Below are 25547 nucleotides of genomic sequence, written 5' to 3'. Positions count from 1 at the left end.
TAGGCTTCTTATATGTTTATGGGCATCTCTTTCTTTAGGTTAGGGAAATTTTCTTCTATAATTTTGTTGAAGATATTTACTGGTCCTTTAAGTTGGGAATCTTTACTCTTTTCTATTCCTATTATCCTTAGGTTTGGACTTCTCATTGTGTCCTGGATTTCCTAGATGTTTTGGGTTAGGAGATTTTTGCATTTTCTTTGATTGTTGGGTCAATGTTTTCTATGGTATCTTCTGCACCCGAGATTCTCTCTTCTATCTCTTGTATTCTGTTGGTGATGCTGGCATCTATGACTCCTGATTTCTTTCCTAGATTTTCTATCTCCAGAGTAGTCTCCCTTTGTGATTTTTTTTATGGTTTCTACTTCCATTTTTATGTCCTGGATGGTTTTGTTCAATTCCTTCACCTGTTTGGTTGTGTTTTCTCATAATTCTTTAAGGGATTTTTGTGTTTCCTCTTTAAGGGCTCTATCTCTTTACCTGTGTTCTGTATTTCTTTAAGGGAGTTATTTATGTCCTTTAAAAAGTCTGCTTATGTTCTTCATGAGAGGTGACTTTAAATCAGAGTCTTGATTTTCTGGTATGTTGGGGTATCCAGGGTTTTCTATGTTGGGAGAACTGAATTCTGATGATTCCAAGTAGCCTTGGTTTCTGTTGCTTGTATTCTTGCCCTGGCTTCTCAGCATCTGGATATCTCTGGTGTTAGCTGGTCTTGCTGCTTCTGACTGTGGCTTGTCCCTTCTGCAAGCCTGTTTGTCAGTACTCCTGGGAGACAAGTTCTCTTTGGGATGAATTTGGGTATGGAGAGCTGTGGCACAGGGCAGCTCTGGGGCGCAGACAGAAACCTGAAGGATTCTGTCCCCAGCTGTTTCTTGATTTCTTTGTCCAGATGATTCTGGGCTGATCTCCCCAGAGCCAGGAATTTGACCAGAAGTGGTGGTGTTACCTGTGATCACAGGTGTGCCAGCAGTTCTGGGAGACCAGCTCTTTCCCAGGGGTATTTGGGTATGGAGCGCTGTGGCACAGAATCAGCTCCGGGCACAGAAACCAGAAGGCTTCATTTGTACTTTTAATGTTGGCCATACTAACTAGGGTTCGATTGAATCTTAGTTTTAATGAGTCTCTCTGATGGGTAAAGATGTTGAACATTTAGAGAAGCGGTTACTATCTCATTTGTAGAACTTTCTGTTTGCTTCCATGGATCATTTTTCAATGGGGTTGTTTATTTTTTTGTCATATTTATGCTTTGATATTCTTGGTATATTTTAGACACGAATCCTCTATTTGCTCTGATGGATATACAGCTAGTAAAGCTTTTACCTAATTATCTGGGCTGCCTCTTCATTAGATTGGCAGGGTTTTTTTTCCTATACAGAACCTTTTTTTTTTTTTAAATTTGTTTGTTTCATGAGATCCCATACATCAATTATTGGTCATTTATTTTATTTCCTAAATAATACATATAATTATGTATTTAACAATACATAATAAATATATAATGTTGCCAGAAGCAAGTACTTTATGTCATGATGCCTTTAGGGATGGTCCTTTTTTAATCTTTTAAAAAAGCATATTTGGATTTATTAATCTTATAAAACATCATGTATATGATGACTGTTTAGCCTGCACACATTTGTAGGTGCATCATGTGCATGCCTGGTGCCTGTGGAGGTTGGATTCTTAAGGACTGGAGCTGCAGATGATTGTGAGCTGCTGTATAGGTGCTGGTAATTGAACCTGGATCTTTTGCAAGAGCAACACCTGTTCTTAATGGCTTTGGCAATTCCCTACAGTACAAATGACAACAAATTCTCCAACTGTGGCTTGTGACTCCTTGGTGGGGGTGGGGGTGGCACATATTTTGCATATCTGATATTTATAATTCCTATCAGTAGCAAAACTGAAGTTATGAAGTAGGAATAAATATAATTTTATGGTTGGGGTTCACCAAGACATGAGAAACTATGGGGTTTCAGCCTTAGGAAGGTTGAGAACCACTGCTTTAGATATTTTCCTAATCCTTGAAGGAATTTTACATCATTATTAGTAGTTGGGCCCTGTAAGTTGTGTAGCCATCCCTACTACAAGACTTAGTTCTCTTTGGGTACTATTTAAATTAATATTTTTGTATGTGCATGCTGGTGTGGCATTTGTGTGAGCATGTGTGTGTGTGAGCGTGAAAGAGAGAGAGAGATAGATAGATACATGTTCATGAGAGATAGAGAGAGAATACATGTACGGGTCCATGAATGAGGCCAGAAGTTGACTTTGGGTCATTTCCTCAATGACTCTCCACTTTATTGAGGCAAGGTCTCTCAGCGAACCTGGGGCCAGTGCAGTGTGTCTAAGTAGCCAGGTTTCCTCAAGAGTCTCCTGTCTTAGCCTCACTAGCACTTGGATAACAGATGAATTTTATGTGGTACAAGGGACCTGGACTTTGACCCTCATGCTTACATAGAGAACATTTTATACACTGAGCCAACTCTTCAGTTCCATTAATATTTCATTGCTAGAAATTGTTTATGGTATACAGAATTATGCTGTATATGATATATACGTGCATTGTACAGTGGCTAATTAAAGTCACTAATATGTTCGTCTTCCCATACATTTATTTGTATGTAGTGAGAACATTTAACATCTACTGCCTTAACAATATTCAAGTCTATAATAATTGTATACTATTATAGCTCCATTTTATCATCACAGTCTAAAATACTTATATATGATTATAGCTATTGTATACTATATCACTTGGTTATTATCATAGTCCCATGTGATCATTATAGTCTATAGTATTTGGATACTGGTATAGTTCCACATTACCATAATTGCTGCTATTTGTATAATTTATTTCTTATTTTTATCCTCCTAACTGAAATTTTTGCGTTTTTTCCATACATTATATTTTGATCCCATTTTTTCTCTCCCCAATCCCTCCTATACTGTTCCCATCTCCCTTTTCCTCTTACTGTCACTTCCTTTTTACTCTCTACCAGTATGAGTAAGCTTACGCATTATCTGTCTTTCTGTGCCTTGTTTATTTGGATTAATAATAATGTCTTCCAGATTCATCCACTTTGTTACAAATGACAAAACTTTATCTTTTTAAAAAGGCTGAATATCATTCCATTGTTATATGTGCCCTATTTTGGGGGCATTTATCTATTATTGATGGACTTATGGGTTGATTTCATATTGTGAATGAGGTGATAACATGTATAATACAGAGATCTCTTCACATATTCCTTTTATTTTCAGTGTGTATAAATCCAAAAATTAGTTTGCTCCATTTCAATTAAAAATATTCCCATAATATTTAACTCACTTTGATTCCCACTAAAAGATATGAGGTTCTTTTTTTTGTCCATTATTGTCAACTCTTACTCTCTTTATTAGTATCAATATTAACTACTCCAGCATGTTTGTGTGTGGTAACCTCCACATTAAATTTTTTGTTTTTGAAGGCAAGTTTCCATGTAGCCCAGGCTAGCCTCAAACTTATGGTATATTCAAGGATGACCTTAAATTTTTAATCCACCTCCTTTTGCCCACTGAATGCTATGATTGTGTTTGTATACACTAGATGCAGTTCTATATGATGAGACTCAGAGACTCATGCTTTTTAGGTAAGTGCTTTTCTCAGCTCAGTTACATCCCACAGCCTCACATTTTACAGTTTAAAAAGGCAAATGGTTTGACTCATTGAAAGTAGAAATATTTCATATTTAAGAGTATTTATTTATCTGTCATTATCTGAAGCAACATAATCACTGAATATGGTTTTGGTTTTATCATGAGTGTTCAGTATGAGTCCCAGACTCCCAACTTTCCTACTTTTATCTAATATGCTTTTGGGGTTGAGGAGGTTAGCCTTCCACAGAGAGGTCAGTTCCACATGTATAGAGCACATGGACATCTTAACTATCTTCATGAATGAAATATTTTCCCAACCTTCCCTCAATTGGTGCCTTTTCTATTGATTAACCACTTATTAAGTCAGTGTTCAGTTATTTGTTTAATGTTATCCTGCAAGCATCTCAGTCATCTTGAGAGAACAGCAAGAAGCTCAGGTGTCTTAGTGGCCTTTAGTTTGAAGCTTGGAAGATTTATGTCTGGGCATCTGTGTGCAAAACCTTTTTGCACATGGAGATCAGCATATTCCCCCAAAGATATAATGAGTAAAACTAGAAGAATAATGAAGAAAAATGACAGGCTCCTGGAGGGGAATACACAGGGTATGCCTCTGCTAAGTAAGTCCCCAAAGGACTCTTTGGAAAGACTGACTGATTAATTGAATCAATCCATCAAGCTCGAAGTGACAGCATCACTCATGCTAAACTCAGCATCAATTTGTAATCTTTTTGGGAGCTGTTTTATTCCATCCCTGCTATGGTTTAAATTCATGCAAGGGCAAAATGATCAGCCACCAAAATACTTATTTTAATATCAAGGTGCCATATTATTAAGGAAATTTCATTATGGAAAAGATTTACATTAATTTTAATAATGATTTAGATGGAGTAAGAGAATCAACATGTGGAATCCTCTCAGAATTTATCACATAAATATCACCCTTCATTATCCATCCAAACCTTAAGCTCATTAGTTTTAATCTTTAATGATTAAGCAATGATGTTAGTATAATTCTGTAGAATACAAAACGCACCTAACTTTACTTGTTTTAGGAGGAACTTTTTTCCCCCCATTTTTATTGTTGTTACTTGCTGTCAAAACTGATGAAGGTTTAGAATATTTCAGTGATAAATATGATCCTAGCATATATTGTCTTGTTCAGTTTCTAACTAAATTAAATGGCATAGAACACACAAATGTTTGAGATAGTCTTTCTTCATAGCCATCAAGAAGAACTGTCTCAGTATACTAACATATATTACATCGGACATCCCATAGTGATCCTACAGCTCTTTTCCTTGTTGGAAGTAGATAGAAAGCATGTGTAATAATGTGAGAGAATCAGTCATGTTTAAGTAGTCTTTTTTTTAAAAAAAAGATTTACTTATTTTATGTACGTGAGTACACTGTAGCTGTCTTCAGACACACCAGTAGAGGGTATCAGATCCCATTACAGATAGTTGTGAGCCACCACGTGGTGGCTGGGAATTGAATTCAGGACCTCTGGATGAGCAGCCAGTGCTCGTAACCACTGAGCCATCACTGTAGCCCATTTTAAGCGGTCTTAATCCCTCTAATTTACTTATTCATAAATGTATGATAAATGCAACCATTGGAAACCTTACCATAAAACTGAATATAATTGGTAGGGTAATACATATCATACATTCATGTTTACATCTGGGTATGGATTACTGGTTTTTTGAAAGAACTGTAATAGAATGAAATATGCTTTAATATAAAAACTGCATCAAACCAAATATACAATAGATTAGAAGCATTTTATAATTTCACACTGTCTTAGGGGAGTTAAGTCATTCGTAAGAAAGTAAAATCATAAGTCATTTGAATTTGCCCAATCCACGGTCAGTTGATAGAGTTGAGTTTGTATGCTTACCCAAGTGCACAGAAGAATTTTCTGTGGAGTGGGGAGTTATTTACATTTCCAGAGAAATATATGGTATTATTATTATTATTAGTCTCTATAATGAATGGGTATGGATTTCAGAGGTAAATTTTAAATGCAAATTATTTAAAAATAGTTTGTGTTTCCAACTAAAATTGTGCAGTCATTGCATCAGCTTGGAACATTGGCTACATGTTTCACTGTACCTACTCTAATGTTTTAAATACTTACCAAGTGTAGCCTTAGTTATTTTTTCTATTTAAACATCTCATAACTTATTTAAGTGAGACTTCCTGAAGAACATTTTCCTTGGGGCATACATGTGTGTCTCTATATTGCTGAGGTGGTCATTTCGTCCCTTTTGGTGCAAGGGAGATGCTGTGTACCTTTGACTTCACCATCGATGAAGAATTATCCCGGAAGTGATCCTCACAGGCTTTGGCGAACACCACCTGGACATTCGATTCCTATCAGGTAACCAACAAATCAACCACTGAAAGTCCATCTCTCCAGCCTCTTGGTACACAGCATAGCTTCTAAGGCCCTTGCTTGCAGTGTTGAATTTTGATTTGGTATGTGTCTTTGTACAGTTCGAGGAGCCTCTATCAGCAGTAGTCTGAGCCCCGGTTAGCCTGGGCCAGCTATTGTCTATCTGTCCATGCTTACAGTGAGCATCAGGTATCATTAAGGGCAACTAATAAGTATTAGTCTTTCCTGTTTGCTTCCCCTACGCCAAGCTATTTACGCACAGTTGCCTTCCGATGAAGTACATACCACATCCTAACAACATCAACCACAGCTTTTGTTATCAAAGGGGCAGTCAGGCAAACCTTTAGATTATTTCATTTACAACAGTATAGGAGCTGGAGCAATAGTTCAGGTGGTAAAATGTCACCATGTAAGCTGGAGCTCCAACTTTCTTGTAATTTTAGTACTCGAGAAGCAGAGATGGATGGACCTCTGGGGCTCACTCGCCTGCCTGCCTAATTGGTGACCACCAGGTCTAAGTGAGAGACTCTACTTCATTAAACAAAATAGTTCCTGAGAACTGACCTTTGACCTCCACAGACATGTACCTGCATGTGCACCCCTCCCTCCAAGGCACATGTGCACTTACAAGCAGGCAGGGATATTTTAAATTGAAATTGAAAATCTCCTCTTGTAAATTAACCAAATGTTTTTTTTTTTAATTATTTTATTTTATGGGTATGGATATTTTGCCTTCATGTATATCTATACACCACTTTCCTGCCTAGTGCCTCTGAAGGTCAGAAGACAGGCAATGATCCCCTGGACTAGGGTTACAAAGGTCATGAGTCGCACATGAGTGATGGATGGGAGTCACCCTTGGGCCCTCTGGAAGAGCAGCCAATGATCTTAACTGCTGAGCCATCTATTTGGACCCAAACCAATTATATGTATGTATGTATGTATGTATGTATGTATGTATATGTATGTATGTATGTATGTGTATGTATATATGTATGTATGTATGTATGTATGTATGAGTCTGGTGCCCTTTAAAGCTAAAATTATAAAAGTTAGGAAAATCGTTCCTCAGGTGATAGCAAGCCTGTCACAGGGAGTCTAAATGGGATCCCAATGTGGTCAGAATGGAAGTGGACGTTACGAATAGCTGAGCTAGAACAGTGCCAGGCCTGGCAGTTCTTCATGGCTGAGCATCCGTGGATTGCATTGAACATTAGTAGCCGAGCATGCAAGGCTAATAGGGTTTCTCTGTCAGTGACATAATCACAACACACCAGGAGACGAAGCACAGTCTTTCAGGGATGGCTCGGAAACTTAATCATTTTTTCCATTTATTTTTAAAATGCAAATTACACTAGTAAAGTCAAAAAAATCACTCTGTTAAAAATACATTCAGAATTAACAAATGCAGGAGGAGGAAAAAAAAAAAAGACAGATCAGAATAGTTAACTCTTGCTTTCAGAATATTAGGCTTATAACAAAAGCTCAGCCTAGAAAAATAGCATTCTTCACCAGGTTTTGAGGAGGATACAGCTGTACAGCATTGATGTTTCCCAGCTAGATCACACTACTGTGCTTACTGCTCCTGAAAAGGCCCGTCCACTGACTACTCTTAAGTAGTCAACAACTGTTTCTGAAAAATTTGGTGGTGATGATATAGTGACTTGGTGGAGAGTCGGCTGCAACTTAAAAAGAAACATGATGGCTTATTTTATGCCCTCCCTACACATGCACCACAAGATGGAATCCCATCCCAGCAGCAATGCAGTGAAACCTCATGTCAACAGTTACATTACAATAGCTTCTGGCATGTATAGTATTTATATTTTAGGAATAAAAGGACAGTACATTGACAACTAGTTCCTCAAACATTAAACATGCATATCACTATAAAAACACCATATGAGGTTTCACTGACATGTTTGCAACTGTCCATTTTATACATGTAGGTATGGACTGACATATAGCAGCCCCTGGGAAAACTCAGTGTTGGAATCTTTTTGTGCATGTGATTTATGTCCAACGGCCATTTTTAGTTCCTTCATTGGTTTTAAATGGGTTCCTAAATGGGCATGTGTTGCAAACATCTTTGCAAAGACAGCAACTGGCCTGTCTTAATGGAGATCTGCATGGGTTAATGTAAAAAAGGGTTAACCCAGTAAATGAAACCGTCAGTACCAAAAGAAAAGCGGGTTGTTCCATGCCAATGTCTAACTTCTCAGACTGAATTTCATTTCACATGAAAGTGATGCACTAAATAAAACTGGATTTTAGTGTTTCAAGTAGATCCAAGAAAAACATGACTCATCTGTGTTACTGATAAGCTTGAGCTAATTATGTCTTCCACTAATGAAAACCAAAGACTGCTCGAAAATATAAAACTCAATTACCTAGGAGTTCGGAATATCCCATAAACACATTGACCTACTATTGTCTCCAAAGGTATCTCATTGCCAACTACGTCAACAGCACAGGTTTTTTTTTTTTTTTCTGCCACACTAATACAGGAGAATTGGAATACAGTCTAACACACAACAGATCCCCCAAATACCACAAAGAGATCTCAAAGATTTCACTAAGTTAACTATTGCTCCCCACCCACCCGCCCCAAAAATAATCTTGTACGCTGAAGTTAGAAAAGAAAGTTCACCTACATTGGGTCTTGAATTTGAATTAGATATAAAAGAGTAAACATAGCTAATACATAGTTAGTTGGCCTCTGTCATAGAAATCCACACTGCTTCCTGTGTTAGGAAACACCATTTGTAGAGACTTTAAAAAGCACTTAAAGTGCAAGAAAGAAAACCAACCAGTTAAGCCATTTCTGCTTTCAGTAGATTAATGAGTTTAGTAGATTAATACATTTTACTTTGTTCCACCATCAGAAGACCATGTTTAAGAGATGTGAAGATGACAGTTACTGTTGCTGTTGGTTCCTTGTCTCTTGTGGCCACTGAAGAGGCTCAGTAGTAAGACATCATTTTCTTACAGACACACCGGAGCAGCTGAATAGTTCAGTCTTATTCCTTGATGTGAGATAGAGTCAAAATTGTCCAGAATTAATAGCAGTGTGTTCGCCTAAAGGAGGTGACTGGGGGACGTCTGCACTGAGAGGCTCGGGCACACAACGCAGGTGTTTTAAGGCAAGTATGTATGGTATAGCCTTTAGGGCAAACGACCTGCCATTTTGCATTTGGTACAAAATCATCATGGCGTGTTCTGTCTGACTGGTTTTGCAATTAAAGTAGCTGTGGTGCAATCAAGATGTATGGTATGGAGTACAGAGAACAGGGTTCTAAACTCCTGTGCCTGGGTTAACTTGGCACCTCACAGAGCCAACTGGCTGGGCTGCAGAGGGTTAAGTAGGGGCCTGCAGAGGACACCCATACAGCTCCTTTCCCACCTTCAAAGGTCTGGGAGAAGGGAGCCTGCATTAAGGAAATCCAGGATGGGCGTGTCCTGCATATTTATCAGTCAGAAAGATGAGGTCCAGTGTAGTTGATGTGTGCATGATAATGAGAGTGGTATGTGTGTGTGTGTGTTTTCACTCATGTGTCTATGTAAAACCAAACTTCCTGTTTGGTCTGATAACATGTATGTATATTTAAATCCATTTGCTTCTTGAGCTTCATAAAAGGTAAGAGGCCACTGCACAAGTCATTTGAGGAGTCCATGGGGTGACAGACAGAAGCCATCTGTGTTATTTTGACCTGAGAGAGAGAAAAGGTACTTTTAATCAAGAGAGAATGTTAGATGCCTATTGCTCCCCACCTTCTCTAAGTATAAGAGCAAAAATAAAGAGAGAGAGAGAGAGAAAGCAGGATCTCAAATTGGGTTTTAAACAGTTTCTGCCTCCCCCTTATCCCTCAGTGCAATGTTACTGACAGAGGTCACCTATGATCATCCAGGGAACAGATGAAAATGAGCATGTACTGCTATTGGCTGCAAAAATGGTGCAGTGGTTTTGCATACTGTCTAGTAGAACATAAGGCATTTGTATTATTAGGAAGGGGACACCATCATGTCTATATGGGCCATGACACGGGCCAGTTGGGATAAAAAAAATTACTTTGTTAGAAAGTTAATGAGATGGCATGAGTATTTCTGATAGCTATTAATTTAATTTTATGTATGTGACAAGCTATAGGCAGGGAGAGAGAGAGAGAGAGAGAGAGAGAGAGAGAGAGAGAGAGAGAGAGAACCTTTCTTTTATATAGTTGTATACCTGAAGAATTATAAACTAAGAACACACACACAATTGAACTACCAATAAAGAGGATGGTGTAACCACTGGCTGTACTTGTGTGTCCTTGCTGGCAGCAACTTCATTACTTTGTCCAGGAGCCAGGAGACAGATTGGTTGGATGTAGTAGCAATCACAGCTAAAACTACACATTGCTTTTTAGCATTTGCTTTCTTTCAAAAGAACAGCTTTTATTTCCAGTGACTATATAATATTGCTAGGATGCTTGAATTGGCCCGTGATGTTAAATTACTCTTACTTTACAAGACATATTTATAGAGAGTTGACAGGAAAGGTATACTCCAAATGACAAAGACAGACGACGTGCTTGGGACTCTGCCTCTTAGCTGGGTTGAGGCTTATTTGACTTTTCACATGATCCCACTAGGCAGTGGCTTTCAAAGGATTGATTTAGAAGGTTGCACAGTTGTAAACCTCCTCATTCAACAGTGTATAGTGCAAAGTTGAGAGGAGATAAGGGAGACAGACTCAGGGTTGGGGGCATGTATGGAAATGTGACAGCCAACTTAGTTGTGGAGTAGGGTAAAATAATGCCAGGAATGGCAATGCCAGGCTGGCTCACAGTCTATTTAAGAAGTTGAAGAGACCTCTAAACAAGGGTCAGGAAAAGTAGATGGTGCTCTCAGCTGCACCACGAGCAAGCTGAGTGAGTTCTGTTTTTCTGTTTCTAGCATCAGTCCCCCCACCCCCCACCCCCCCCAAAAAAAACCACAGAATTTTGTGGCCTGATGTTTTCTATGGGATGTTCTATATAAGAGGTGAAGGCAGAATTTTGATTAGCTATTTCTCAGGTACCTTAAGTACCTGTTACATCCTATATGTGAGTCCTTTTCAATCATCAACATCTTGTAAGCAATGAGATGTAAAAGCTGTCATATAATTGTGCCGTTCTTGGGCATTGATGGGGGAAAACAATATCTGATTATGCTTATTTGGCATGTAAAAGTTTCTCTTCAAGAAAATTAAGGAAAGTTTTGTTCTTAGGGAATTTAATTTTTAGTAAAGATGTCTTTTAAAAATACTTATCCAAATATTAACATTAGAATTACAAATACCTGATTGGAAACAATATGGTTGACACACACACACACACACACACACACACACACACACACACACATTCAGGAAAAATATATGTCATTTTTGGAGAACACAAACATTCTAGTTTTGTTAGGAAAAAAGTGGCTAAGGGAAGCTACTAGAGTAGTTATGCTCATTTAGTAGGTAGTAGTCAGTTTCTACTCCAGGACTGTGTGTTCCCTAGGACTGTCTAACATCACTTGCTTATAGCTGAGGCACAAAAGCTATTAAGAGTTGATGAGAGAGTATTTCAATAAAACACTGTGCCTAGGTCAACATACTCTTACAAGGCTGTGATGAGGAGCTTAGGGAATCATTGTTACCTTTTAGAAAGGAGAGTGAATAGGTCATTGAGAACTCTAGGAATATTAATTTGGCAGCCATGTGTAGGATGGGACAAAAGTTCTGAAATAATGAAACTGGAAAACTCAATGGTTGAACACGGATGCTTGAAATAGGAAGTGGCTTTGGATGTAGAAAAAGAATGTGTAATCTACTGTTTCGAGGGGAAATGCTTTGAATGACATGGAGACTGCTGGATTTCTGAACAAATACAATTTGTTTTTGATGAGTGGTGCTATTCAAACACTTGCAGAAAACTACAAGGGACACAGAAAATGTCAAGCACAATGCATACATCATTCTCCTTTAAAAGAGAAACTAACAGGAAGTATCTAAAGATTAATCTGTTTGGAGTAGAAATATCTCCAAACGCCACTCATTATCCTACATGCTGAAGGAACCAAAAGGTAAATGGCTTAATGGCGGAGGACAACGACAACAAACACATATCTTCAAAGAGAAGTTCACATTTTAAAATGAATTGGAAGCTTACTTTCTATTTTGATCTTCTCTTGCAATTCAGCATATCACTTGATGCTGAGATATAGAATTTGCTATCAGTTGTTATCCAAGGGAATTTGCCTAGACACAGATATAAAAATCAGGCTCTGGTTGCTTGTCTGTGCTCTTGAGTGCTACAGTTAATGGTTGGATCAATCTCAGTTCCAATGTTCCTGTTTAATTTTGACTTTCACAATGATAAAGTATGGCTCAGAGTTTGATATTTTTTGAATATGTAGCCATCACCAGAGTGAGCATTTGTCATCCAGACTCAAGACTGTTATGAAGGGCTAATAACAATGATATGAATACAACCAGCATCACTTGGGAGTATACTGGGGCAGCCAGAGAGTAAGTTTTATATAGTTACACGTAACTACCAAAACTGCTAGAAAAATTTCAAAATATACACATTTTGGGTAAATCAAAGAATTGTTATACATTAGCAGCTTTTGAGCCAGGTAGATGAGTGATACATAAGACTAAAGAAAACTTTAAAGACAGCCTTTTTTGGTAAGTCATTTTTTTTTTCAATTGCAAAGAAAATGTTTTCAGATTCATCCTACAATATTAATAGTAGAAAACGGAAATATACAACCAAGGGAAAGTTGCATGCATTTTTTTTTGTGCCATGATACATTTACTTGACTACCTTTTCAATATCCCAGAAAATAACCTTTAAAGTCAAGTACTTACATGTACATTGGTTGTAGTTGTAAGTGAGATGTCTTCTGAGGCCCTTGATATCCATAAGAATCAAAGCCACCTATGAAATCAACTGAAAAGGGACAGTTGCATCTGTTAATAACTTTACAGAATAGATAGAAATGAGCAATCAAGGCATCCACAATTTACTAATATAAACTTTAAAATAATTAAATAAACTAAAACTAATGATGAAAGAGAAGAAAAAATAGTTTCTTCAAGGTAGTGATTTTCTTTCTTCAACTGTGAGATTCAATTATGGTTTTATAATGTTCTCTATATTTCTCAGAATAGATTATGTACCTTTCTCAAGCAACAAAGACTTAATTAGACTCACTAAGTACAATTGTTTATTGCACATCAAAGATGGAGTATGACGTTTTGGTTAATGTGGGACATAAAACTAATTATGATGAACTAATTCCACGTATTGTCCAGAGTTGCAACATTATTACTAATATTATGTATTCTGATGATCAGGTAAAGAGTACTGTGGTTGAATACCATGTAAATTAAGTCAACATGGCTATGCTTACCATTCCATCTTGTGGTTTATAATCTAATACAATAAGAAGTTTAGGTGTGAAATAAAGTCTAACCAATCACTCAAATAAGTTGCATATGAAGATATTAAGTGAAAGACCCAACAAGATACAATAAGAATTACCATGGCTAATGAAATTTTCCAAAGTGGCTGCAAGAAAATTGCCTATTCCAAATGTTCTTACAAAGTAATATTGACCCTCTTCCCATGCCACGGTTTGGACCTCTGATTGTTATTTCCTCTCAAACCTGGATGCTTTGGTGGCATATTTGAGGTTTGCAGCAAGGTTGCTATAATGTTTATAAGATAGATCATTAAGGGTCATTTATTTTTCCATTTTTCCCCCCTTTGGCAGGATCTCTCTTGATACAGCCACCATACTGTGAGGAACCAAATTAGTACAGACAGAGAAACTAATGAGTATCAACATATTTAAGCATTGTCTAGCTGGGGTCCTAGCCCATAACATGTGAGAGAAAATGACTCCACCTGTTTACAGACCCCAGCTATTGAGTCAGCTCAGTAACAGAGTGTTCCTAGCTCAGTTGGTGTCTGACATAAAAAAAAAAAGATAATTCCCCAACTATCCCCCCCAAAATAGACAATTCCCCTGTCTGAGTAGTGAACCTTCAAGATCTTCCTCTCCTCTTCTAGACAGGGTTTCTTTGTATAGCCCTGATTGTCCTAAAACTTGTTTTGTAAACAAGGCTGTCCTGGAACTTGTTTTGAAGACCGGGCTGGCCTTGAACTAAGCGATATACCTGCCTCTACCTCCCAAGTGCTGGGATTACAGTATAACAACTACTTACTTTAGAACACCAAGCAATTGAGGTCCTGAACTCAATTCCAAGCAACCACACAGTGGCTCATAACCATCTAGAATGAGATCTGGTGCCTTCTTCTAGCATGCACGTATATATTCAGGCAGAACACTGTATACTTTTTTTTTTTTTTTTTTTTTTATAAAAGCCAGAGGAACAAAGAGTTTCCTGTGTGATTGTGTCTCCCAGAAATGTCAAAAGCATTAGTCATCATCAACATGGCTGCCTATGCACAAGGAGAACACCAATAGACATCTTAATATGGAAGAGCCAAAGGCCACAAGGCCTCAATCCTAGACAAAGAACTACAGGCAGCTAAAAAAATTATGAGACTGAAAGAAATAGTCTTCCCCATGGAAGAACACATAAATGTTTTATCCAGTACCAAATGGTCAACCATTTGTATTGGCTGAAAAAATATGTGTTATGTTAACTGACTAACATATAATTGTAACACATACTGTAGCATATAACAGACTATGCAGACTATCTCTATCTATCTATCTATCTATCTATCTATCTATCTATCATCTATCTATTATCTATCTACTATCATCTGTCTATCAATATTGGTAATAAAAAAGAAAAGAATTTAAAAGAGAGTAAGGGGGTAGACGGAATGAGAGTGTTTGGAGGGAGCAAAGTAGAATGAATGATATTATTATAACTTCAAAAATAAAAAAAATTGAAAAATAAATTAGACTGAAGTTGAAAAATATCTTTAATGGCACATTGGGCTATTTAAATGTCTTTGATATAATTATATAAGTGACCAAGGTACTACCATCTTGTCCTGATCTTAGTCTGATCCATTTTGTGTCTGCTTCAGGTGGTTTTCAGCTCTTATCCCTCCTGAACCCTCATATTCACCTTGGAAATGCATGCATGGCCCAAATGCACAACCCACAAATATATACTTAAATAACAAATGTTTCCATGTTCCCCTGAGCTATACATGACAGTGACATCACTGTGGCTTCAGCCTTTCTAAGTGCTGCAACCCTGAGTTTTAGTAGTAATAGTATTCCTGCAGTGTTAACTGACTCTTGGTGGCTGGCTTTAAATAAGGAACTCTAACTTGGCTTTATACGTGTTGTGCTCTGTAACCTCCTCACCTGGGCTATAACAATTATATTGAACAAATATCATAGAGAGGCTAAATCATAACTTGCCTAAATGATAGTGTTATAAAATATGCAATCCATCCTTTCTGTGTAGTTGTGACAGCAGCTAAATGTTTGGTTTATAATTTATCTCGGCATTTAAGAAGGAAAAACATTACTTTTATCAGTGAGAACAGTCCTCAGTGCTTAAAAGAAAAACAAATTCTCGACAATTGCAAAATGCTGAATAGTTGCTCAGACCTTCTCAGTTTTCATCATTTATCTTTACAGTATTACAGTCAGGTGAGCAGTAATAGTTATCTTTACGAATACTGTCAGATTTTTGCTTGAGGCAGTGAACAGCTGAGCATGAAGCTAAAAGGCCAGTATTTTGTTTTCTTCCTACGAGTGCAGGAACCCAATGACTGTTCCTCATTCATTCCGATCTGGTAACTCCCTCTAAGGGGTCTAAAAGTGATAAGAGGAAGAGAATATGTTTTGTATGAAAACTAAAATTTTCAGCTTTTTGTTTTCTTTCTATACTATTCATTAAACACAATTTTTGAGTTCTTTGAGTTACATACTAGTTGTGGATGCCCTGTTTACTATTCATTTCCCAGTACCTTTACTCTGTCCTGATGGGGTTGGTCTCATGCGCTGTGTATTCAGATTCTGAGTTCTGGGTCCCAAGATCAGGTTGCAGTCTGGACACGGGCATTGTGTTGACCAATGTTATGTAAGGAATGCTTCCCAATAATCTCTGATTGACCAATAAAAGGTTAGAGCCTGTGACTGTGTAGGGGAGAATGGAAGGCAGACCTTGAAATCTAGTGTGTGTGTGTGGGGGTCCTCAGGTAGGACCACAAAGAGAAGAAAAAAGGTACGGGAAGAAGGAGGTTCCCATGAGGCGGGATGGAACAAAGCAGTTCACATTGAGGACAAACATGAAATAGAGCAGGACTCTATTACTCTAAGAGTAATGGGCCATTTATCTGCTTATTAATAGCCTAGTTGCATTTTAACAGCTCAGAACCTGCCCAGCTTAGTGCTGACAGTTTGTTAATAAAAATACCAGGTTTCTGTGTCTTTTATTTGGGAGCTATATGAACTATAATGGGGAAGAGCATCCCCCTCCCATAAAAATGCTACAATACTGTCCCTTCTAGAAATTCACTTTTATCTTCAGCTCATCTCCAATCTAATAATCTAGGAAGATTCTGGTGTTGATAGTAACCGACATGGAAACATTTGGCTTGTCTTTACCAGTGAGTTATTAATGAAGTGTCATTGTTAAGTCTAATATATACAAGAATTCAAGGCTCAGGTACTGCCTTTGCTGTCTGATGGTTTTTGCTAGGCATTAAGTAAGCATATAAGCAGCCCCCCCTTTTTTTATGAGACTTGTCTGTATTATCAACGGTGTCTTTTATGATTATGATTACAGTGGGGCTTTTCAAGGTAATTCTTTGTAGCAACTTGACATATATGTTATATTAATATATTAACATAACATATTAATACGTTATATTAGTCATTAGCATAAAATCATGAAAGACAGACAGAATTACTGAGGCCAGCAGCAAAGTTAGGGGTGTGTGAAGGGAAAGATGTCACTGGTGCAAGAGACATTGACAGAGGTAGAAAAATGCAGGCTGTATTAACTCTTCGAATGGGAGACCGTCTGTTTGACTAGTGTAACATTGGTGAGTTCCATAGAACCAAAGCAAATATCAACAGGAAGCTAGCCTTTGGCTTCCTTTAGGAAATATTGTATTTAAATTAAAATGGATACAGCCAAATGTCAGGTGCAGGAAAAGGGCAAGCCATCTATAATTGTAAAGCAAGAGATTGGAGAGGTGAATTTCCAGTTCCTTATTCAGCTTTGCTGAACTGTCACTGCCTGACATATTATGAATCTACTTGTTACTTTGTGGTTGTCTCGACAGCCTGTAATGTAAGCTGTATGAGATTTACTGTCCTGTGATTTGATTTTTTTTACTACAGTAGTTTAAAAACAACAATATTTGACTTGTGGGAGACACTCAATTCATGTTTACTGGATAGATTGCATATACTTTAGGCTACAAAGCCAAATAAGGCAATTGATTAGTACATGGAAGATGATAACAAAATTTCAGGCAGTATTTGACTGAGTGCTTTTATCTTTTCCTCTATAAGGCTTTGAACAATAATAAAGGAACATTGTTTAGCTACAAGCAAAATAAACTTTTTGAATTCTATCGAGAAGAGGCTGTCACATCATCTTCTTTGGCTAAGAGGCATGGGAGATGGAAGGATGTTGGGCTATTCTTTACTGTTAGTCTGTCAAGGGTGAGGGGATCATTTGTTGCTGGATGTTACCCCAGTATTTCATATATTGGTGATTTGTGGGAAAAACATTATTTTTACTGATTGTTCACAGGACTCTAAGGGGAGACACAGAACTGGACATAAGATTTCAAAATAAAGTTCATACCTGTTTAAGCTGTAGTGTTGGATATATTTGTGTTTAGTTTGTGGGGACAACTTTTTCAATGGATTTATTAAGACATACAAATATACAAAATTTATACATAATTAATATACAAAACTCAATGAATGTGATCATTTGCAACCATGACTTTTTTTTTTTACTACAGGACAGATACGAGGCACATCTGTCCTTTCCAAAGACCTTCTAGGAATGCGACTTTTATTTCCAGTTCTGTGATGCTTCTTGCAACCTTAGTTTTCCTATCTGCAATTAGGAGGGTGTGTTTGTATATACTGATGTATGAGGGTAGAGCATCTGCAATTATTCTAAATTAGAAAGTACCATATCTATTTAATAACCATGACTTAATAACATTAATAATAGTAGAACTGAAAAACTATCCAAGAAGAAAAAAAATGCTTCTTTGCTAAAATTTATTCCTTGTAGTGAGCCCTCTTTTTCTTTAAATCATGAGTACTTAGTCCAGCCAACTGCCTTTTAAATGCATGTGAGGTAATGTAACATAAAATTGTCCCTTTGTTATTAATGACAAAACCACTAATCAACATATTCTTTTCTGAAGACACAGCTGGAGAGGATCATGAAAGGCAGCTTACTGAAAGTGAAGCTTAAATATTTGGCAGGACACGTTGAAAGGCATTAAAGCATACGTGTGGGTCTTTGAAAACAGTGCGTCCATCCATCATCTCTGCGATATGAATTTCTAGGGTACTTAATCCAGGTGCACTAAAGGAATTTACAGCACAATTAACCACAGGCCAAACTCAGAATAACAGTCCTTCTCCCATATAAGTCTTACTTAGTAGCAGCAATTCAAACTGATTGTATGAACTTGAGGTGTTCTCTCTGGGCTAAAATCCCTGAATAAATTTGGAACTCCTCCTTTCTTTTTCTCTTTCTTCCTCCCTCCTTCCCTCCCCTCCCCTCCCTTTCCATCTCCTCTGTCTCCTCCTTCATCTCCCTCTCCCTTGTCTTTCCACTTTTAAATTAGAAAAATACAGTTCCTATACCAACACATGATCTTGTTGCCCAAAAGGTCACTAAAATGTTATGCTAAGAAAAGCTTCTGACCAGCAAAGTGACCAGCAAAGCACATGTTGAATGGAATGAGACTCATTGACTGGCAGCAGACGCCTCACTTCCTAACATGTTCATCAAAGGGGATCTTCTCAGGGTCTTGGGGTCTTATTTTTCACATCCTTCTTAGTTGCATCACATGCAGACTTTTTAAATGGTAAGCCATTGTCACAGGCTAATAAATGAAAATGAAAAACAAGAACAACAACACTACTATAATAAATAAAATGGGAATTTTGTTAGAAGTTGTTTGAAAAAGCAGTTGAAGCTTCTGTTTATAAATACTGAAGAAGAATCAAATACAACTTGCACACATTTAACCACTTTCCTTCCTTTTTCTATTTCTGCAAATTCTCAGGGAGTGAAGCGCTGTAGATAAAAATTTAAGAAAATCTAATGGTTTTCTGCTGAGACCACAAGCTCAGTGTTGGAATCTTCAGTATCTTTGGGTGAATAAAGGCACCAGTTGGAACGTCCCAGGGAAGCTGAGGGGTAGCCTAGAGCAGAGGCATGGAAGGCAAGGTCTGTACACAGTATGTATAGTTACCTACACTACGGCACCTCTAAGCAAGTCATGTTTCCTCAGAGGTTTAGTTTCTTTTACTTTTTAAAAAAAATATAACTAAATCTTTCTTTGGAGAACTTCTTACATAAATACTGGCTTTGGACCATTTCAACCCTCCTCTCTCACCAACTCCTCCCATGGACACTCTCTCTTATTCATAGTTTCTGTTTTTAGAATTATTATTGGCACAAACACACACACACACACACACACACACACACACACACAGACACACAGACGCTTGTTGAGATCTCATGGATGCAGATTCCCTGTTATATTTAGGAGATACTATCTTGTAGCAGACACCCAATGCCTCTGTCTCTCACCATCTTTCCGCCCCTTTTCTTGATGCTCCCTGAGTGTGTGGAAGTTGTATTGTAAATGTATCAAGTGGTTCTCTGCATTGAGACTAGTTGTGGCTTTCTGTAATGGTTTTCAAGTCCTGCAGAAAGTGGCTTCTTTGTTGAATGTTGACAACTATAACATATCTGTGGGCTTAAGAATAAATACTTAGAATGCAGTTAGGGATGAAATTGGTTTGGGAAAGTGGAGTTCCTCTGGGTGCCCCTCTGGATCCATGACCACACTATGCATGTGTAGTTGGCTAGGTTTACAGTACAAAACATGAATTCCCTCTTATTAAGTCCACATAGATGCCTCTTCATTATTCCTAAGACACAGTACTATTGACACCTTTGGGGGATATCCAAACAATTTTAGCTTCATAGAATTGACAGTATCAGATATCCCATCTGTGTAATATGTTAAAAATACACAATGGGTAGGTGTTGGAACTCATCTTTGATTTTTAAAGTAAAATACTTTTACAAAGGGAGTGATTGACATTATCCCTTAAATGCCTATTTATACTATTTCCTGATGAACTCTGAATGATCCAGGCTAGATGAATCAATGGAGACAAGGCTCAAAGAAGCAAGCTTTGTAGTAGAATTAACTGGAGTTTTATATGAAATATCTTAGCCATGGACATCATCAGGAGAGGCCTTGGGGTACAGAGGCAGGTGTGTGGAGACTCTTCTAGTGCCTACTTGGTCAAAACTGCAGTTTTATAATAACAAACAGCTATTAACAAATAGTTAAGTAACAAATAGTTTGCATGACACACTGCAGCAAGTTTATTATAAGGCAACAATAGGGAACAGATTTTTTTGTATTTTGAATATTTTTGGAAATCACATTGCCCATTATCAAGGACTAGCGGAGTCTGGGACCATCCTATTTTAGTAATGAACTGTAAATCTGTGGCCAGGGTGTAGGACAAGGGTGTGGCAAGGCTGTTGCTCACAACAGTGGGCAAGAACAGAGACATCGAGGGCCAAGCATTTTGGACTGTGTAGGAGGTGAAATTCTGGAGGATGGAACACTCTGGGAGAAAAGCTTACCAGTCCCTTTAAGATTTGGTTAGGGCTTCAGGGGTGCAACAGGGTAGGGAAGAGGACCGCAGTGTCAGCACTTGACAGGAATGACTTTGCTGTGTTTGATTAGAGAGTTTGCAAAGATAGGGAGCGGAAGCAGTGACATGCCACTGTTGCAAGAAGCATAGAAACAGAAGCATGCTACACTGTTTTGTAGCAGCTCAGGTATGCTGGTCTTTGAAGCCAAGGTTTGTGATTCTCCTTTGTAATGGGTGAGCACCCATGATTAGAAAAGGATAAACTGCATTGTCCCTGACTCAGGCACGGATGCTACAAATCTAAGCATGAACAAAGTATATGTGAGCATGGGCATCCAGTGTGCTTGCAAGACCAACCCTGCCTTTGCCCACCCTGGAGGCAGAGGATGAGAAGGAAAGTGTAAACCAAGAGTGACAACCAGTGTAACAAAGCTCCAAAGTAAGTGTGAGGGAACTCTTCTTCAGGACAGAGACAAGGGAGTGAAGAGAAAGAGAAGTTAGACTAGGCGGAGTGTCTCAGTGTGTGGTCTCAGGGATGCTTCCTCCCATGGTAATGAAGGTGCTCTAAGTGCAGCCTGCACTTAGAAAAGAATGGAGCAGTTTGGGTGGGCAGAGAGGGGCGTGGTTCCTCAGGCCACTGGATAAGAGGAAGTGAAGAAACTAAGGTGTCAGAAAATGACGAATCCAGTTATTTTTTGCTACTTTGTATCAGTGTGGAGAAGCACGGAGACTAAGATGCTGTGATAAGCCAGTTTCCATCTTCTATGGTTGCCATCTTGATTGACCGGATCCCCTAGTCTTTGTTTTGTTCATCCTTGTTAGAATTGCTTTCAATTATAGATGACATGCCTTTTTAGAAAGAAACGGAAGGAAGCAGTTACTGCAAGTAACAGACGAGTTAGTCAGACATGATTTGGCATACCTTTTCAGCTGACATCGGGGATATATTTAGAATGCACAACTCATTCAAATGCAGCAGCTTTAATTAGGACGGTGGGCACGTTAATGTATGCATATTTAGAGAAAAACGATGTAAATATGCATGCTATAATCACTCATTAGAGAAATATTCCTTGCCTTTTTCTTTGTGTAATTATATTATCTTGCAAGGTTTAGAAGGGAAGATCACAAAAACTTCTGAGTCTAAACTGATCATCTTATTAGGGCAGTAGTAGCGGTTTCAGGAAAGAGAACAGACAGCGGTTAATGCAACATTCTTACTGGTATCTGGGCACACAGAAAGCAGTTTAGCTATTTCAGGCTTGTTGCAACCGGCTCTGCTCTACCTGGCTTGAGACAAAAGACTTAAAAAGCCTGGTTAGTTACTATGTTGCCTCTGCTCCGCTCTGCCTGGCTTCAAACTGCCACTCTGGTCTTCGGGTCAGGGTCTAGAGGGAGAGAGAGTGAGGATAAGGAGAAAAGATGCAAGGAATGGAGACAAGACAGACGTTCTGATCAAGTCTCTGATCAAGTCTCTTTATTTGAAGGGAAATCTAGGGTATTTATACACTTTTGCCACGCCCCTTGTAGGCACATGGATAAGCCTTGGAGGCGTGGCTAGCATATGGATAGCTGCTTTCTGCTAAAAGTTGGCTCCCAACACAAGCTAACTGAAAACATGTAAAATTATCAACATGTGGATTACGGTAGACCTTTGGCCAACACGAACCTAAAATTTAGTTAAAGTAGTTCTCTCTTAAAGAGACATATCTATTTTTATTCAATTGTATTCAACTGTATATGTCTCTGTGATTTCTAATGTCCCTTCTAACTTCAGCTGAAGTATCATTTCCCTGGGGGAATAACGCTCCTGTCTTCCAAAGCACATGAGAGTCTCTTGAACGATACTCCATGGTACTCAGCTTTCCTTTCCTGGGGCTCCGTTATCATTCTCTTTTCTCCTGGGCATTCTATGCTGGACTGTTGGCATCATGAAGGTAGAGGTGGTATCTGTTTGTTTCTTGCTTCATCCCTGGCAATGTCCACAGACCGGCTGTTTAACAAACAGTTGTGGGGAGAATGCTGGAGTCCCAGAGTGCAGTGCTGAGGAAATGGGACTTAGAACCAGAGACATCAATTCCGGTCTCACTCTGTTTCCCTTGATTATTCTACTTCTAGCAAGACAACCCAGTGTCCCTTTCCTCTACTGTAAAGTTAAAGAATTAAAGTACAGGGCTGCTAATAGTGTTCATAGTTCTATGATTCTGCATAATTCTATATTTGTGGGATTGGTTTGCCCACCAGTGGTAGTGATAGCAACATTAAAGGAGCAAACCCATAATTTACTTATTTTTAGATGTTATTATTATGCACTTTTGTTATTAAGCAAATTTACTGGAAAATGAACTCTGTGTCTCTGTGTCTGTCTGTCTGTCTGTCTGTCTCTCTCTCTCTCTCTCTCTCTCTCTCTCTCTCTCTCACACACACACACACACACCACAAATATTCCACATTCATGATGTAAGGGTTTCAACATGGGTTGAAAGTACTAAGAAAAAAGATAGGATCTGTACTGAATGTGTGAAGACATTTTTTGGTGTTAATATTTCCGAAAAATTCAATGTAACAACTATTTGGCACTTACACTGTGTTAGCCATTGTAATGATGATTTAAAATACGCTAGAGTTATATGCAAGTACCATGTCACATTATGTAAGTGATTTGAGCATCTACAGATCCCTGGAGGAGCCTGGAGCCAATCTCCCCTGGTTACAGAAAGATGATTGCATTCTGGAACCTGAGGCCCTCAGTGGGAAAATGGAGTAACGATCAATGCAGAACCTAGACAAGGGTAGGCTGGATGGGTTTGCAGCCCACTGAAGAACTAACTGTTCTCACTCATTTTACCTCCGTGATGTTGGAATGTGGATGCGTACCTGTGCCATTCCCCAGGAGCCTCACTCCTGGGAATTCTTTCAACATCAACTTCATTAGTTACAAAGGCAGCAATCCATATCCAATTTTCTTTTTGTGTCAGGATTGCTCATGTATAAACTAGACTCCTTCGTTAGAAACATTTATAATTAATCCTTACAAACAAACAAATAAATGCAAATGTCACCCTGTCTGCCCCAGCCCAACCTTGCTGGTTTGAAGATTGGGGTGCCACCTATTTTATATGTGTATATATATAATATTATGTATATATATATATATTTACACAATATATATTTATATAATATATATATATACTTATATATAAATTTTAATTTCCACTGAGATGAAATTCCTACTATAGACCTAACCTAATTTCCAATTGATAATAGACATGGATTCCCAGAAGTGCTCTAAGCCTCTTGATAGTAACATCCTAATTTCCTTTCCTGGTAAACGTTTTAAATAAGATTTTTGCACCAAAGGAAATTAACCTTTAAATTAATTGCAATTATAAAATGCCATCACTGATTTTTTGTCTTCAGCCTAATTACTTTCTATTATTTAAACAAACTCTACCTCCCGTGAGCTTTAAGTTTGTTTCTCTTTCACTTCCTTCTACACAATACCAACCTCTCAGAGCAGAGGCCACCTAGAGCATGACATGTCCCTGGGGATCCAGGCTCACTTAGTGACAGTGCTCTCAGGGCCCACATGCAAGGCATCTTTTGTCTGTTGTTTTCATTCCATGCATTTGTTAGTGAGTCCTCAGAGATGCAGGGTGTTTCAGTCCTTCTGTCGAGAAGGAGATGGCTAAGCCCAGCCAACTGTTTCTTTTCCGTGCCACTTCCAAAACACGCACAACTGGATGTGATGCTGTGGCACCAGCTAGCATCATCCACCAGCTAGCATCATCCATCAGAAGACTAGCTGTCAAGATCATCTTCTCTGCACGTCTCTGGCCTAGAGGGCTTTCCCCCGAGTTAGCCCTTTGTCTCGGTGCTATTTGCTCTTTGGAATTTGAACTAAGGTATCCAAGCAACTTTATTTTATAAACATGTCTGCAAAAATTCTGGAGCCAAAAAGTCTATTTTTTTCTGCAACTTGACTCCTCTCTTTCCTGTGCCGTTATTTATGTGCTAAGAGGCGCAGAGCATTTACCACAAGTGGAGTATTGTCCACGTTATTGGAAGGCCCACAATGGTCAAATGAAAGGTTTTTTTTTCCTCACATTATTTTTGTTAATGCAACTACTCTTCTCTCTCTGTTCATATGTTCTGGCACTCTTCTCTGTCGAGGTTGATGAAAACAATTACCCTATTCTTTGTCTCTACCAGTTAATTTAAGTTCCTGGTGCCAGCAATATTTTCTGCAGGAAATACTTCTTTTGTCTGTCTAGGATATAAATCTCCTCTGCTTATCTGAATGCTGTTACCTCTATATTGATTCTTCAAAAGCCAAGGCTTCACAGAAAATGAATCATTTCTTTCCTGTCATATTTCTGACTTGGATAGATTAGATTTACATAAAGATGAATATACTGTGGGCATCTGCGTGTGTTTGTATGAAGAAGAAGCCATCTAGCATAACAGAGTAGATAACGTAAGGGGAGAAAACAAGAGATGATTGTTGAAGAATCAGCTTGTACTTTTGTTTTGAAAATCTAATTCAGAAACGGAGCTGGTGCACTTTCCTTAAGTGACCACAGGAGGAACAATTCAAGAGGCAGAGATG

General features: G+C 38.3%; 1 protein-coding gene across 3 annotated transcripts in view; it reads right to left on the bottom strand.

The window, feature by feature from the left end:
• Nucleotides 1-8634: 8634 nt before the first annotated feature.
• The window catches only part of Nkain2 (sodium/potassium transporting ATPase interacting 2), a 978239-nt gene continuing 961326 nt past the window's right edge, over nucleotides 8635-25547 (bottom strand). For 2 of the 3 annotated variants that reach the window (XR_013108250.1, XR_013108249.1), the window contains 3 exons: nucleotides 12912-12993; nucleotides 12208-12296; nucleotides 8635-9738 (listed from right to left, as the gene is read on the bottom strand). Coding sequence is in view for 1 of the 3 variants with exons in the window: in XM_076927919.1 (XP_076784034.1) it covers nucleotides 9729-9738; nucleotides 12912-12993 (92 nt within the window). In the remaining 2 variants the exon portion in view is untranslated. The remainder of the gene's footprint in view (nucleotides 9739-12207; nucleotides 12297-12911; nucleotides 12994-25547) is intronic. The other variant, XM_076927919.1, reaches the window with a different exon arrangement.

The sequence above is a fragment of the Arvicanthis niloticus genome, chromosome 30, assembly GCF_011762505.2.
Source record: "Arvicanthis niloticus isolate mArvNil1 chromosome 30, mArvNil1.pat.X, whole genome shotgun sequence".
Classification (NCBI taxonomy): Eukaryota; Metazoa; Chordata; class Mammalia; order Rodentia; family Muridae; genus Arvicanthis; species Arvicanthis niloticus.
Note: the sequence above shows the minus strand (reverse complement) of the source record. Positions and strands in the feature narration are given on the sequence as shown.